The sequence below is a fragment of the Ylistrum balloti genome, unplaced genomic scaffold, assembly GCF_031769215.1.
Source record: "Ylistrum balloti isolate Yb309-2 unplaced genomic scaffold, AGI_CSIRO_Ybal_v1 Utg369702, whole genome shotgun sequence".
NCBI lineage: Eukaryota > Metazoa > Mollusca > Bivalvia > Pectinida > Pectinidae > Ylistrum > Ylistrum balloti.
The window spans coordinates 329,406-346,896 of record NW_026781932.1 but is presented as its reverse complement, the minus strand read 5'-3'; the positions used below and the strand labels follow the sequence as shown (position 1 = coordinate 346,896).

Genomic DNA, 17,491 nt, shown 5'->3' with positions numbered 1-17,491 from the left:
GGAGGAATATGGACTTAACATGACTTAACATATATCACCCAAGGATATAGATATATATCTCAGTCTGAGGATCTACTTCTAAGCGAGAAGTGCTTTTTAAAATAAGGAAGATTGTGACTTTCGTCCACAGGCTGTTTGCTGTGCAGACAAGAAACACTGCTGTCCCAACGGTTACACATGTGAGACTGGCTCAGGAAAGTGTACGAGAAATAACGCCATATCCATTGAATGGTTAGAGAAAACTGAAAGCCGACCTGTTGGTAGTTCAGCAGTCGATGTAATCTGTCCAGATGGACACTCTGAATGTAAATCCGGATCAACATGCTGCCTGATTGAAGGGAACAAATACGGATGCTGCCCTGTACCTAACGTAAGACATTCTATTCTCGGTCTCTCCTTTAACGAATCTCCCAAAATTGGAGGTTGATGAGTAACTGTTGCTGTGATTGTTATGCTTGTCTGGAATCCTATGTATCGGAGAGTTCTGTATTCACAAAATTTCTTTCTTTGAACAAAACGAAATATATTGTCAGTCTCCGTATGATGTCGGTTAAATATGATATGTAATCAGACGTAAATGAGATCGACCATTTCTATCCATGAGAAAACTAGCGAATGATTATCAATTTCTAACTGAATAACTGTTTTGTTGGAGATTTGGAAATATGTTTCGGTGACCATCATAACATAGTATGCTTATCGAATGGGTTTTTCGTGTGTTTTGTACTTTCCACTTTCTCGTAAAGCATTTTTGACGTTCTCTCTCATGACCTATTGAATGAGCTTTTATGAAAATTTCGACGTGTAGTGTGTTTATCTAATCACTTTTTCGTCTGTAGTTATCGTTCCACTTTGGCGTAAAGAATTTTTGGCGTTCTCTTTTATGAACCATTGAATGGGCTTTAATGTATGTTTTGATACGCTATCATTTTTACATATGTGATTGTGGTGTACAAATTGTTTTTTGAAATCGATATTATCTTCTTGTCAATATTCAGCAGTTAATTGTAGCGAAGAAGGCAGTTTTTCTGTGTGATGATTGTGAGATATTCGATAAGACAGATAGGATGTCCGTTACGGACTACTATCTGTGATTCGTTAGACGTAATGAATTTATTTGCCTATAAAGATTTGGATCTTGTTATATTAGATTGAATATAGTATAAATTGTTGGTATAAGTCATAATGAAATATAAAATATGATTTTTGCAATATTATGGAGGAATATGGACTTAACATATATCACCCAAGGATATAGATATATATCTCAGTCTGAGGATCTACTTCTAAGCGAGAAGTGCTTTTTAAAATAAGGAAGATTGTGACTTTCGTCCACAGGCTGTTTGCTGTGCAGACAAGAAACACTGCTGTCCCAACGGTTACACATGTGAGACTGGCTCAGGAAAGTGTACGAGAAATAACGCCATAGCCATTGAATGGTTAGAGAAAACTGAAAGCCGACCTGTTGGTAGTTCAGCAGTCGATGTAATCTGTCCAGATGGACACTCTGAATGTAAATCCGGATCAACATGCTGCCTGATTGAAGGGAACAAATACGGATGCTGCCCTGTACCTAACGTAAGACATTCTATTCTCGGTCTCTCCTTTAACGAATCTCCCAAAATTGGAGGTTGATGAGTAACTGTTGCTGTGATTGTTATGCTTGTCTGGAATCCTATGTATCGGAGAGTTCTGTATTCACAAAATTTCTTTCTTTGAACAAAACGAAATATATTGTCAGTCTCCGTATGATGTCGGTTAAATATGATATGTAATCAGACGTAAATGAGATCGACCATTTCTATCCATGAGAAAACTAGCGAATGATTATCAATTTCTAACTGAATAACTGTTTTGTTGGAGATTTGGAAATATGTTTCGGTGACCATCATAACATAGTATGCTTATCGAATGGGTTTTTCGTGTGTTTTGTACTTTCCACTTTCTCGTAAAGCATTTTTGACGTTCTCTCTCATGACCTATTGAATGAGCTTTTATGAAAATTTCGATGTGTAGTGTGTTTATCTAATCACTTTTTCGTCTGTAGTTATCGTTCCACTTTCGCGTAAAGAATTTTTGGCGTTCTCTTTTATGAACCATTGAATGGGCTTTAATGTATGTTTTGATACGCTATCATTTTTACATATGTGATTGTGGTGTACAAATTGTTTTTTGAAATCGATATTATCTTCTTGTCAATATTCAGCAGTTAATTGTAGCGAAGAAGGCAGTTTTTCTGTGTGATGATTGTGAGATATTCGATAAGACAGATAGGATGTCCGTTACGGACTACTATCTGTGATTCGTTAGACGTAATGAATTTATTTGCCTATAAAGATTTGGATCTTGTTATATTAGATTGAATATAGTATAAATTGTTGGTATAAGTCATAATGAAATATAAAATATGATTTTTGCAATATTATGGAGGAATATGGACTTAACATATATCACCCAAGGATATAGATATATATCTCAGTCTGAGGATCTACTTCTAAGCGAGAAGTGCTTTTTAAAATAAGGAAGATTGTGACTTTCGTCCACAGGCTGTTTGCTGTGCAGACAAGAAACACTGCTGTCCCAACGGTTACACATGTGAGACTGGCTCAGGAAAGTGTACGAGAAATAACGCCATAGCCATTGAATGGTTAGAGAAAACTGAAAGCCGACCTGTTGGTAGTTCAGCAGTCGATGTAATCTGTCCAGATGGACACTCTGAATGTAAATCCGGATCAACATGCTGCCTGATTGAAGGGAACAAATACGGATGCTGCCCTGTACCTAACGTAAGACATTCTATTCTCGGTCTCTCCTTTAACGAATCTCCCAAAATTGGAGGTTGATGAGTAACTGTTGCTGTGATTGTTATGCTTGTCTGGAATCCTATGTATCGGAGAGTTCTGTATTCACAAAATTTCTTTCTTTGAACAAAACGAAATATATTGTCAGTCTCCGTATGATGTCGGTTAAATATGATATGTAATCAGACGTAAATGAGATCGACCATTTCTATCCATGAGAAAACTAGCGAATGATTATCAATTTCTAACTGAATAACTGTTTTGTTGGAGATTTGGAAATATGTTTCGGTGACCATCATAACATAGTATGCTTATCGAATGGGTTTTTCGTGTGTTTTGTACTTTCCACTTTCTCGTAAAGCATTTTTGACGTTCTCTCTCATGACCTATTGAATGAGCTTTTATTTAGATTTCGATGCGAAGTGTGTTTATCTAATCACTTTTTCGTCTGTAGTTATCGTTCCACTTTCGCGTAAAGAATTTTTGGCGTTCTCTTTTATGAACCATTGAATGGGCTTTAATGTATGTTTTGATACGCTATCATTTTTACATATGTGATTGTGGTGTACAAATTGTTTTTTGAAATCGATATTATCTTCTTGTCAATATTCAGCAGTTAATTGTAGCGAAGAAGGCAGTTTTTCTGTGTGATGATTGTGAGATATTCGATAAGACAGATAGGATGTCCGTTACGGACTACTATCTGTGATTCGTTAGACGTAATGAATTTATTTGCCTATAAAGATTTGGATCTTGTTATATTAGATTGAATATAGTATAAATTGTTGGTATAAGTCATAATGAAATATAAAATATGATTTTTGCAATATTATGGAGGAATATGGACTTAACATATATCACCCAAGGATATAGATATATATCTCAGTCTGAGGATCTACTTCTAAGCGAGAAGTGCTTTTTAAAATAAGGAAGATTGTGACTTTCGTCCACAGGCTGTTTGCTGTGCAGACAAGAAACACTGCTGTCCCAACGGTTACACATGTGAGACTGGCTCAGGAAAGTGTACGAGAAATAACGCCATATCCATTGAATGGTTAGAGAAAACTGAAAGCCGACCTGTTGGTAGTTCAGCAGTCGATGTAATCTGTCCAGATGGACACTCTGAATGTAAATCCGGATCAACATGCTGCCTGATTGAAGGGAACAAATACGGATGCTGCCCTGTACCTAACGTAAGACATTCTATTCTCGGTCTCTCCTTTAACGAATCTCCCAAAATTGGAGGTTGATGAGTAACTGTTGCTGTGATTGTTATGCTTGTCTGGAATCCTATGTATCGGAGAGTTCTGTATTCACAAAATTTCTTTCTTTGAACAAAACGAAATATATTGTCAGTCTCCGTATGATGTCGGTTAAATATGATATGTAATCAGACGTAAATGAGATCGACCATTTCTATCCATGAGAAAACTAGCGAATGATTATCAATTTCTAACTGAATAACTGTTTTGTTGGAGATTTGGAAATATGTTTCGGTGACCATCATAACATAGTATGCTTATCGAATGGGTTTTTCGTGTGTTTTGTACTTTCCACTTTCTCGTAAAGCATTTTTGACGTTCTCTCTCATGACCTATTGAATGAGCTTTTATGAAAATTTCGATGCGAAGTGTGTTTATCTAATCACTTTTTCGTCTGTAGTTATCGTTCCACTTTCGCGTAAAAAAATTTTTGGCGTTCTCTTTTATGAACCATTGAATGGACTTTAATGTATGTTTTGATACGCTATCATTTTTACATATGTGATTGTGGTGTACAAATTGTTTTTTGAAATCGATATTATCTTCTTGTCAATATTCAGCAGTTAATTGTAGCGAAGAAGGCAGTTTTTCTGTGTGATGATTGTGAGATATTCGATAAGACAGATAGGATGTCCGTTACGGACTACTATCTGTGATTCGTTAGACGTAATGAATTTATTTGCCTATAAAGATTTGGATCTTGTTATATTAGATTGAATATAGTATAAATTGTTGGTATAAGTCATAATGAAATATAAAATATGATTTTTGCAATATTATGGAGGAATATGGACTTAACATATATCACCCAAGGATATAGATATATATCTCAGTCTGAGGATCTACTTCTAAGCGAGAAGTGCTTTCTAAAATAAGGAACATTGTGACTTTCGTCCACAGGCTGTTTGCTGTGCAGACAAGAAACACTGCTGTCCCAACGGTTACACATGTGAGACTGGCTCAGGAAAGTGTACGAGAAATAACGCCATAGCCATTGAATGGTTAGAGAAAACTGAAAGCCGACCTGTTGGTAGTTCAGCAGTCGATGTAATCTGTCCAGATGGACACTCTGAATGTAAATCCGGATCAACATGCTGCCTGATTGAAGGGAACAAATACGGATGCTGCCCTGTACCTAACGTAAGACATTCTATTCTCGGTCTCTCCTTTAACGAATCTCCCAAAATTGGAGGTTGATGAGTAACTGTTGCTGTGATTGTTATGCTTGTCTGGAATCCTATGTATCGGAGAGTTCTGTATTCACAAAATTTCTTTCTTTGAACAAAACGAAATATATTGTCAGTCTCCGTATGATGTCGGTTAAATATGATATGTAATCAGACGTAAATGAGATCGACCATTTCTATCCATGAGAAAACTAGCGAATGATTATCAATTTCTAACTGAATAACTGTTTTGTTGGAGATTTGGAAATATGTTTCGGTGACCATCATAACATAGTATGCTTATCGAATGGGTTTTTCGTGTGTTTTGTACTTTCCACTTTCTCGTAAAGCATTTTTGACGTTCTCTCTCATGACCTATTGAATGAGCTTTTATGAAAATTTCGACGTGTAGTGTGTTTATCTAATCACTTTTTCGTCTGTAGTTATCGTTCCACTTTCGCGTAAAGAATTTTTGGCGTTCTCTTTTATGAACCATTGAATGGGCTTTAATGTATGTTTTGATACGCTATCATTTTTACATATGTGATTGTGGTGTACAAATTGTTTTTTGAAATCGATATTATCTTCTTGTCAATATTCAGCAGTTAATTGTAGCGAAGAAGGCAGTTTTTCTGTGTGATGATTGTGAGATATTCGATAAGACAGATAGGATGTCCGTTACGGACTACTATCTGTGATTCGTTAGACGTAATGAATTTATTTGCCTATAAAGATTTGGATCTTGTTATATTAGATTGAATATAGTATAAATTGTTGGTATAAGTCATAATGAAATATAAAATATGATTTTTGCAATATTATGGAGGAATATGGACTTAACATATATCACCCAAGGATATAGATATATATCTCAGTCTGAGGATCTACTTCTAAGCGAGAAGTGCTTTCTAAAATAAGGAACATTGTGACTTTCGTCCACAGGCTGTTTGCTGTGCAGACAAGAAACACTGCTGTCCCAACGGTTACACATGTGAGACTGGCTCAGGAAAGTGTACGAGAAATAACGCCATATCCATTGAATGGTTAGAGAAAACTGAAAGCCGACCTGTTGGTAGTTCAGCAGTCGATGTAATCTGTCCAGATGGACACTCTGAATGTAAATCCGGATCAACATGCTGCCTGATTGAAGGGAACAAATACGGATGCTGCCCTGTACCTAACGTAAGACATTCTATTCTCGGTCTCTCCTTTAACGAATCTCCCAAAATTGGAGGTTGATGAGTAACTGTTGCTGTGATTGTTATGCTTGTCTGGAATCCTATGTATCGGAGAGTTCTGTATTCACAAAATTTCTTTCTTTGAACAAAACGAAATATATTGTCAGTCTCCGTATGATGTCGGTTAAATATGATATGTAATCAGACGTAAATGAGATCGACCATTTCTATCCATGAGAAAACTAGCGAATGATTATCAATTTCTAACTGAATAACTGTTTTGTTGGAGATTTGGAAATATGTTTCGGTGACCATCATAACATAGTATGCTTATCGAATGGGTTTTTCGTGTGTTTTGTACTTTCCACTTTCTCGTAAAGTATTTTTGACGTTCTCTCTCATGACCTATTGAATGAGCTTTTATGAAAATTTCGACGTGTAGTGTGTTTATCTAATCACTTTTTCGTCTGTAGTTATCGTTCCACTTTCGCGTAAAGAATTTTTGGCGTTCTCTTTTATGAACCATTGAATGGGCTTTAATGTATGTTTTGATACGCTATCATTTTTACATATGTGATTGTGGTGTACAAATTGTTTTTTGAAATCGATATTATCTTCTTGTCAATATTCAGCAGTTAATTGTAGCGAAGAAGGCAGTTTTTCTGTGTGATGATTGTGAGATATTCGATAAGACAGATAGGATGTCCGTTACGGACTACTATCTGTGATTCGTTAGACGTAATGAATGTATTTGCCTATAAAGATTTGGATCTTGTTATATTAGATTGAATATAGTATAAATTGTTGGTATAAGTCATAATGAAATATAAAATATGATTTTTGCAATATTATGGAGGAATATGGACTTAACATATATCACCCAAGGATATAGATATATATCTCAGTCTGAGGATCTACTTCTCAGCGAGAAGTGCTTTCTAAAATAAGGAACATTGTGACTTTCGTCCACAGGCTGTTTGCTGTGCAGACAAGAAACACTGCTGTCCCAGCGGTTACACATGTGAGACTGGCTCAGGAAAGTGTACGAGAAATAACGCCATATCCATTGAATGGTTAGAGAAAACTGAAAGCCGACCTGTTGGTAGTTCAGCAGTCGATGTAATCTGTCCAGATGGACACTCTGAATGTAAATCCGGATCAACATGCTGCCTGATTGAAGGGAACAAATACGGATGCTGCCCTGTACCTAACGTAAGACATTCTATTCTCGGTCTCTCCTTTAACGAATCTCCCAAAATTGGAGGTTGATGAGTAACTGTTGCTGTGATTGTTATGCTTGTCTGGAATCCTATGTATCGGAGAGTTCTGTATTCACAAAATTTCTTTCTTTGAACAAAACGAAATATATTGTCAGTCTCCGTATGATGTCGGTTAAATATGATATGTAATCAGACGTAAATGAGATCGACCATTTCTATCCATGAGAAAACTAGCGAATGATTATCAATTTCTAACTGAATAACTGTTTTGTTGGAGATTTGGAAATATGTTTCGGTGACCATCATAACATAGTATGCTTATCGAATGGGTTTTTCGTGTGTTTTGTACTTTCCACTTTCTCGTAAAGTATTTTTGACGTTCTCTCTCATGACCTATTGAATGAGCTTTTATGAAAATTTCGACGTGTAGTGTGTTTATCTAATCACTTTTTCGTCTGTAGTTATCGTTCCACTTTCGCGTAAAGAATTTTTGGCGTTCTCTTTTATGAACCATTGAATGGGCTTTAATGTATGTTTTGATACGCTATCATTTTTACATATGTGATTGTGGTGTACAAATTGTTTTTTGAAATCGATATTATCTTCTTGTCAATATTCAGCAGTTAATTGTAGCGAAGAAGGCAGTTTTTCTGTGTGATGATTGTGAGATATTCGATAAGACAGATAGGATGTCCGTTACGGACTACTATCTGTGATTCGTTAGACGTAATGAATGTATTTGCCTATAAAGATTTGGATCTTGTTATATTAGATTGAATATAGTATAAATTGTTGGTATAAGTCATAATGAAATATAAAATATGATTTTTGCAATATTATGGAGGAATATGGACTTAACATATATCACCCAAGGATATAGATATATATCTCAGTCTGAGGATCTACTTCTCAGCGAGAAGTGCTTTCTAAAATAAGGAACATTGTGACTTTCGTCCACAGGCTGTTTGCTGTGCAGACAAGAAACACTGCTGTCCCAGCGGTTACACATGTGAGACTGGCTCAGGAAAGTGTACGAGAAATAACGCCATATCCATTGAATGGTTAGAGAAAACTGAAAGCCGACCTGTTGGTAGTTCAGCAGTCGATGTAATCTGTCCAGATGGACACTCTGAATGTAAATCCGGATCAACATGCTGCCTGATTGAAGGGAACAAATACGGATGCTGCCCTGTACCTAACGTAAGACATTCTATTCTCGGTCTCTCCTTTAACGAATCTCCCAAAATTGGAGGTTGATGAGTAACTGTTGCTGTGATTGTTATGCTTGTCTGGAATCCTATGTATCGGAGAGTTCTGTATTCACAAAATTTCTTTCTTTGAACAAAACGAAATATATTGTCAGTCTCCGTATGATGTCGGTTAAATATGATATGTAATCAGACGTAAATGAGATCGACCATTTCTATCCATGAGAAAACTAGCGAATGATTATCAATTTCTAACTGAACAACTGTTTTGTTGGAGATTTGGAAATATGTTTCGGTGACCATCATAACATAGTATGCTTATCGAATGGGTTTTTCGTGTGTTTTGTACTTTCCACTTTCTCGTAAAGCATTTTTGACGTTCTCTCTCATGACCTATTGAATGAGCTTTTATGAAAATTTCGATGTGTAGTGTGTTTATCTAATCACTTTTTCGTCTGTAGTTATCGTTCCACTTTCGCGTAAAGAATTTTTGGCGTTCTCTTTTATGAACCATTGAATGGGCTTTAATGTATGTTTTGATACGCTATCATTTTTACATATGTGATTGTGGTGTACAAATTGTTTTTTGAAATCGATATTATCTTCTTGTCAATATTCAGCAGTTAATTGTAGCGAAGAAGGCAGTTTTTCTGTGTGATGATTGTGAGATATTCGATAAGACAGATAGGATGTCCGTTACGGACTACTATCTGTGATTCGTTAGACGTAATGAATTTATTTGCCTATAAAGATTTGGATCTTGTTATATTAGATTGAATATAGTATAAATTGTTGGTATAAGTCATAATGAAATATAAAATATGATTTTTGCAATATTATGGAGGAATATGGACTTAACATATATCACCCAAGGATATAGATATATATCTCAGTCTGAGGATCTACTTCTAAGCGAGAAGTGCTTTCTAAAATAAGGAAGATTGTGACTTTCGTCCACAGGCTGTTTGCTGTGCAGACAAGAAACACTGCTGTCCCAACGGTTACACATGTGAGACTGGCTCAGGAAAGTGTACGAGAAATAACGCCATATCCATTGAATGGTTAGAGAAAACTGAAAGCCGACCTGTTGCTAGTACATTGAGTATAATTTGTCCAGACATGAAAACTGAGTGTCCCTCCGGTAACACGTGTTGTCTTGATGAGGAAGGGACATACGCATGTTGCCCTCGTCCCAATGTAAGTCGAATGTTTTTCCTTTATAGCATGTCGGTTAAAATTCGTTTAAGTTTTGCAATCAGGTTAAGCGAATGATAACTTTTATACAATCGATTAGTATTGATAGCAATATGCTTGAAATTGTTTCATTATGGTCATTAGCTGCCGCAAGATAGGTCCTTATAACACATTGCTCAAATATTTATAGTTATTTTAAGAATTTCCCTAGAATCATTCTTGTTTGAATAATTTTGTGTTACTCAGATAATTTGGGAATAAGTCTACAACTTTCTATCCTTTTGATGTTTTACGGTTTTTGTCAGATTTGATAGATCATGATCCTGATCAGTTCCTCATGCCCTTTCTGACCTCTATCTGTGTTAGGGGTTATAATTTTCTTTATTTCTATTACGAATAGCGTCAATTACTTGCTTTAATCATTGTACTATTTGCTTCTCAACTGGCGTAAGGTGGATATTAACAGTTTTTTTAAATTGAAACTTTTCACCAAATTAGTGCTGAACTTAGCACATGCAAATCATGGGATATTTGATCATTCATCGATATTACAAGACAAAATTCAACATCTCTATACAAAATATTCACTTCAAAAATGCAAAAAAAAAAAAAAAAAAAAGGTTTCTTTTCACCTATATGATATATATTGAAAAGTATATGTTGACAGGTTCATATGACCAGGACAACAAATTTGTAGTGCATACCCTGACAAGTAATTTCATATAAGTTTATTTACTTGAAAATATCTTTTTATAGTTTGGTGAGATGAATCTATTATAATGAAGAGTCTAAAAAGTTTATTTAGGTCTTTAATTATATTTACAGGCGGTTTGTTGTTCGGACAAAAAACACTGCTGTCCAGAGAACACAGAATGTGACACTAGTTCAGGAAAGTGTATCTCTGAAAATGATTTGTCCATGGACTGGCTGCAAATGCATGAATCAGTATTGATTCAGAATCATTACCCCATATCTGCTAAGATTGTTCCTGCTATCAGCGTTGAGCATGATTCCTCGTCTATTGACTGCCCTGGTGGTGGTTCTTGTCCAAGCGATAACACCTGTTGTAAGAATTCATCAGGAAATTACGGATGTTGTTCATATGCGAAGGTAAAAATGTTGCATCGAATGCCTTGAATTTTTGGCGGTGTTTTTAAACTGTTCTAAATGATAGGTGAGTCATGGCATAGCAAAATACATCACATGTTAAAAGCACCTGTTAATACGAATGTAGAATTTGATACATTATATTCAAACAATGAATAAAACTGCAACAAGCCACTTTTTCATCCTTATAAGATTCGTCAGTGGTTCTTGTGGCCTATATTGGCTGGATTGCACATAGTGCAAATCCATGTTATAGTAAGGTGAATGTCAGGCGGGCGACTGGGCGGGGCGGGCGGCTGGGCGGCCGGCCTGCAAAAAGGGGTACCAGTATTGTAGAATCAACTCCTCCTGGAGTTTTTGACGTATGAGCTTGAAACTTTGTAGGATGTTTATATATATATGTTGCAGATGCGCACCTACTATTATGGATGTATTCTGGACATTTTTCTGGATTTTCAGTGCTTTGGAACTTAGTTATTTTCTGCAGTTTGGCAGGGAAAAGGGGTACCAGTTTTGTAGTATCAACTCCTCCTAGAGTTTTTGACGTAGAAATTTGAAGCTTTGTAGGATATTTAAATATATGTTGAAGAAGTGCACCTCCTATCATGGATTCATTCCAGATTTTCTGGGCTTTGGAACTTAGTCATTTTCTGCAGTTTGGCAGGGAAACCCTAGATGTCCATTGTCTATTTCTAACATCTCCGAATCAAAAAAGGATGCAACTTCTTTCTTCAAATGCCCTTCTTCTACACCAATTTATAAGATACGACCAAATTTTCTCTTCGATAACAAATATTCTACATACTCAACAAATAAAACACCCTTAACTGTCTCATAAATACCATATGACATTGCACTCATCCCGCTACCCGGGCAATTGTGGCTTTGCCCCATTTTTTGAAATCGGGAAGGTAAATGAAGTAGTGATTGAAAGAAATATCGAAATCGTAGGCAGGGTGGTGCCCTGGCAACATAATTAAAAATTGTTATTTCATATGTCTGATAATTTCATATGTATAGTTGGAACCGTGCCATCAGTGATTTTGACAATCCATTGTTGTTATAACAGGTTCTTGAGAAGTTCTGAACGAATCTTGCTTAGATTTCATATGTGTGATCCCTTTTGTCTCTAGTTGTTTCCGTTAGATATTGGGGCTGTCAGACCACCATCTTGGTTTTTAACATTAAAAGACTGTTTTATCTATTTCTTTGACGTAATGGATGGATCATTTTCAAATTTTACGTCCAGGTTACGTTTGGGCTAAAGTTGTTTCTGCTTGGTTTTTGGATTGTTGAAAATAAAAAAGGTAACTGACAGGAGATCATCTTGGATGATTACAATGAACGTTACCTATTTCTTGAGAAGTACTAAATGGTTCTTTCTGAAGGTGACAAGCGACGGCCATATTTGTTTTGGTAATGAAAGATTATCATAGCTGTTTCCTTGGAGGAATTAAAATTTTGTACTATTGAAAGCAAGAACAAGGGAATTGATAGAATATAAAGGAAAGTATATCTTTAAAGGAATAAATCTTTTAAAGAATAAATTAACCCCAAAATATGGTTGGCATCAAGATCACTCTGTTGTCTCTTGTTTTAAATCCAATAAAGTCTCGAAAATCGCATTTAACACTTCTCCAGTTCTAATTACGACTTAGAGCCGAAAATCGATCGGGATATTTATAAATAGTAGGACTCTTTTTGTATCACATATATATATACATTTTAAATTTATTTTTTCGAAGGAAAATTAAATTCAAGAATTTGATACAATAAGTATCATATTTACTTGATGTTCCTACCTGCAGTGTAAGCATAATCCACAACTTTCGGTGTTTTACATCCTTCGAGAAATTTATGTTTTACACACCGGTGAATAATGATAAGCCTGTTTTAATATCATTAAATCTAGTGCGGTGAATTTTAGATCTAATCCTTTTGCAGTCTAGTCATCGTATATTGTATCTTAACATGATATTGTCCATGACAGAACAAGAAATATCAAAAATGTCTGCGATAGTTAGTTAGAATTGTCCCCCTTGGCGCATAGCGACAAATAAATGAACATACAATTGCACAAGGTTTTAATGAATATCGAAATTAATTAATATTCCCTTATTTGATATGGAAATAAAGACAAGTAAAACGATTTGCAAATAGAGGTATCATCACGATCATGAATTTATGGAATAGGTTTTTTAAAAAATGGAATTTGAGGTCCTAGCTTTTGTTTCCGATCGTAATGCTCTCTCGCGGATGATGTATGCTTCCTCCATCATACTTTTATTCATCTAGGAATGACTACGTTTATATATCTTAACATTGCAGGCGATTTGTTGTCCGGATGGGAAGTACTGTTGTCCCCATGGTTACATCTGTGACACCGAACCGATGATCTGCCGAATGCCAGAAGGATCCAAACGGCAGGATTTCAACACGAACCTCTTCTTACAACATGTAGTTAACAAACATAGGCAACGCGGTGGTAATAATTAGTCTCAGCAGTAACCAGACTGTTCATTTGTAACGTATACGGTCTTATATTATAATTTCTATAAAACGATTTTGAGATTGAAAACGACTTTGCAAAGCTCATTGTTATATAATCTGGTCTGTACACGTTATTGACACCACCATGTGAGCACCCTATTATCATTCCTTATCTAAGCTTTCAGAGGTCAACGAATTTTATTTTGATTTCATTTTGTGTGGGTTTTTTTTTCAGAATTGTTTGATAATTATCTATAATTCGATTAATTATTTTCCGAAACTTTCTCAAAAACAGAAACGCTTCGTATTTGATTTGGTTGTCACGTGATCACATTGGTATACTATATACTTGAAATTTATTTTAATTATTACTTCACTTTGATATGGAAATACACAAAATGTTGAAGCTCTTATTTTTGAACAAATGTTTTGTTTCAGGGGAGAGCTTTTTGCATTACATATTTTTTTTTAGAAAATTTGCTAACGATTCACGTCGAAAATCGGCAGTTCATCTCCTAAATCGGGGTAATTGGCGTTGTTCGGTCATGGTGATGTCAATGCTTTAAACCACTTCTTACCTAAATTTGTGTTTGACGAGTACAGGTGTTTTGTGTAGAAATCATATTTACTTACTAATAACTAGTGTTAGGTATTTGTTATCATTTGAAATATACCATCATCAGATAATGTATAAATACTAACATACTTAAAACCTATAATTATATATCGCCTTTTCACTAACGAAATGCCTTTGAGAACATTATCATCTCTCCGTAAATTAGGGTACCATTTGACTTTCTATTTTTTTGTCGCCAGTGTCTTAATTTCGGCATATCATTAATTGTCAAGTATTGCATGGGTACTTTTATAGCGGACGAGTAGAATTAGATATTCTTGATCACTGTTCTTCGACGAACGTCAACAATAATATAAGGTAAAATATGATGTACTCTGTTTTGATTGCAAAACGTTGAATTGCGCATGACAAATAAAACCTCTTTATACGATGTATGCAACAGATGAACGTTTTGTATACAATTCATATTCATTGTATACACTAACAAGAATTTTGTTTTTGTTTGAAAACCTATAACATTATATATATATAAGACACTTTATGCATTAATATTTACTCCGCTGACTTTACAATTATTGTTTTTATGTAAATAATGATTAATTACTAAAAGCAGGAACAGATAATTTCCAAAGAACCATGAGGGCAATCTCTTAAAGAGACATTTATGTGGAATAGTGAGCTGATCCTGAGTTTGTGATATAAGTTACTTAAATGATGTGCTATATATATTTTGTGTGACTTAAAGTCATCTTAATAACACTTTAATCGGATGCTTTGCAAAAGCGTAGTTGTGACGCACGGTAATTTATATCATTATGAATGGTATAAATGTGTCTTTAGTTCCATAAACATATATTTACGTTGAAAACAAAGACTATAGAGAATATTTCTGCTTTCCAGTGGGTTTAAAAGAGTGCATTTAACACATTTTTTAGGAAACGTTTGGACACCCTTTGTCATTACTATGGAAACGAATTTATTCAGACGTTTGTACAGTAAATATTCGAAAATTTCCATTATAATCTGATATGGAAATTACGATGTAATAACTCTCGTATTATTCTCCAAATCGAACAAAAAAAAAAAGAAAACTGGATTAGTTCGTCAGAGAGGTTAAAAGTTTATACCAGAATAAAAATATTATACGTATTAAGGACTAAACTGTATGTAGTATTTGGTTTCAAACTATTTTATTGAAGCTTAAACCTTGTAGAATTAAAATCGTTACTGTAATACTGTTTCTGTTCTATTTTGTACGAATAATAAAATCATTCCCGTCGCTTTGACTTTTAGTATTGGCGAATTTTACAGAAGAAAACACTTCAACCGAAGTAGCACTGTATACATTAATCCGTCATAATGTTGTGTTTAAACATTCCATTTTAATGCCCTTTTTTCAGTAGATTTATTAAGTTTGATTGTGTAAACCCGGGCATTGATTCTCTGCCATATCTGTGAGATGTTTTGAATAGATAAAAAAATTCAATGTCAAAGTATAAGCATATAAAATTGATTTTTTGTAATGTTTAGTGATTATTTGTATTACAAACAAATAATCATCTGCCGGTGTTTACAGCATATCGCCGCCAGATTTTGAAAGTCTTTGGATTATATGTAAATAATGTTTGCGAACTGTTCTAGCGTTTCAAATACAAAATGTTCCGACATATCAAATTAGATATCCAAACTCATTAAGTAATTAGTAATTAAACACATTGTTGCGATGCAAATAATTTTTGTTCTAAAATATAAAAAGAATTCGAAATTTGGTTATAAACGTCATCTAAAGGTCGACGCTTTGTCATACAGGGTGTTATTTTAAGTTTTGGTCTAACACAGAACTTCTGTTTAAACAAAGAATGCGCGTGGACTAACTATGGTTTCTGGCGTAAATTGTGGTTATTTTCATTATTGCTTCATTTTATTGCTTACACCGAATATTTGAGATTCTTAAATTGCTGTTTGTTCATGTTTTGCATTTCATATTTACACATGGTTGCAATGTTGTGCATATATCTAACCAATTAACAATGTCGAGTGTGACGTGAAAGATAACGATATCATCTGTAACGTTTCATTGTTGTGTAAATGCTGGAATGAGTGCGAATGACTAGATGAACATCTAACTGGAATTTTACAAAAGTCTTTACTCTAATAAAATAGATATATATCTTAATTTGTTTGTCACGGATTTTTATTTCAAACCGTTCAGTAGTTCAGAATTTACGGTGAATGAAAGCAATAACCACGTGTCTGCTTCCATAAAAAAGCTCCTACTTCGTTGTTTTGTATATCATACCCTAAATTTTCAGGAAGGAATTTATGATCATGGAATTTGATGTATTCATTCCTCCTATAACACGGTAAGAGACGGCATCCTTGATGTCCGTAAAGCTTTGACAACAAAAGTAGTGATGTATCTTCATATAGAAGTCATTCTGTCTTCGTCAGTCCGGTGGTGACGGATTTGTCATTGTTCACATGATCGATGCTTTGTGTCAAAGTTTTCATCAATAACATTTTGTGTGTCGCTGCCCTGTCAGCAGAACACCCAATTTTGCTGAATGTCTTTGTTGTGAGCAACGCACTGATTAACCGAAGATTGCAAATTAGTGTGTTTCTTATGTTTGATGCCATTTACACCGTGATACAGATCATTAATTCCTTTTTCAAACATTGAATGTGGGGAAAAATAACTATAGCACAGGCACATGTCGTGTGATTGACTTGTTTAAGCTAGATAATTATTGATACGTAAGGTGTCAACGTAACAATTGTGTGAAGAGTATCATACTTATTGCGTAAGTACTCCATAATAAAAGCTTCACTTGACTGGGGTATGTTCCTTTTATCGATAATATAAGTTGTTTACAGGTACATAGCTACATTTTTCAATGCTGCATGCCTTTTACATAAATCAAGATGAAACATTTAAGTCTATAAACAACATCTTCTCCAGAACTTTGTATTTATATTGAACTGGTAGCATCCCTAAGTGATGATAATTCAAAATAATACAGATGACAGAGGTTTGATTGATATGGCCGAAGGAAAAACTTGGCAATATCGCTATAAGCAACTTCTTCAGAATTATGCCCCGATATTCACTCATATCAGGCTGGCAGCATCTGTAAGTAGTGTGAATTCAAAGTTGTACATATGATGGAACTGACCTTCAAGGGGACTGAGGGGCGTGGCCCTAACGGCCTCTTGTGTATTTGATGTAATGTTCTGAATATGAAAGTTTCAATATAGAGGTTTTTGCAAACTTAATCGCTAAATACACTC

At 34.9% G+C, this 17,491-nt stretch overlaps 1 protein-coding gene across 1 annotated transcript in view; it reads left to right on the top strand.

Moving 5' to 3' along the window:
- The window catches only part of LOC132565202 (fibrillin-1-like), a 34,559-nt gene extending 18,180 nt beyond the window's left edge, over positions 1-16,379 (top strand). Inside the window, exons 16-26 of the mRNA XM_060229834.1 lie at positions 131-370; positions 1,339-1,578; positions 2,547-2,786; positions 3,755-3,994; positions 4,964-5,203; positions 6,172-6,411; positions 7,380-7,619; positions 8,588-8,827; positions 9,796-10,032; positions 10,855-11,139; positions 13,465-16,379. Of these exons, the coding sequence (XP_060085817.1) occupies positions 131-370; positions 1,339-1,578; positions 2,547-2,786; positions 3,755-3,994; positions 4,964-5,203; positions 6,172-6,411; positions 7,380-7,619; positions 8,588-8,827; positions 9,796-10,032; positions 10,855-11,139; positions 13,465-13,632 (2,610 nt within the window). The 3' untranslated portion in view covers positions 13,633-16,379. The remainder of the gene's footprint in view (positions 1-130; positions 371-1,338; positions 1,579-2,546; positions 2,787-3,754; positions 3,995-4,963; positions 5,204-6,171; positions 6,412-7,379; positions 7,620-8,587; positions 8,828-9,795; positions 10,033-10,854; positions 11,140-13,464) is intronic.
- The last annotated feature ends 1,112 nt before the right edge of the window (positions 16,380-17,491 follow it).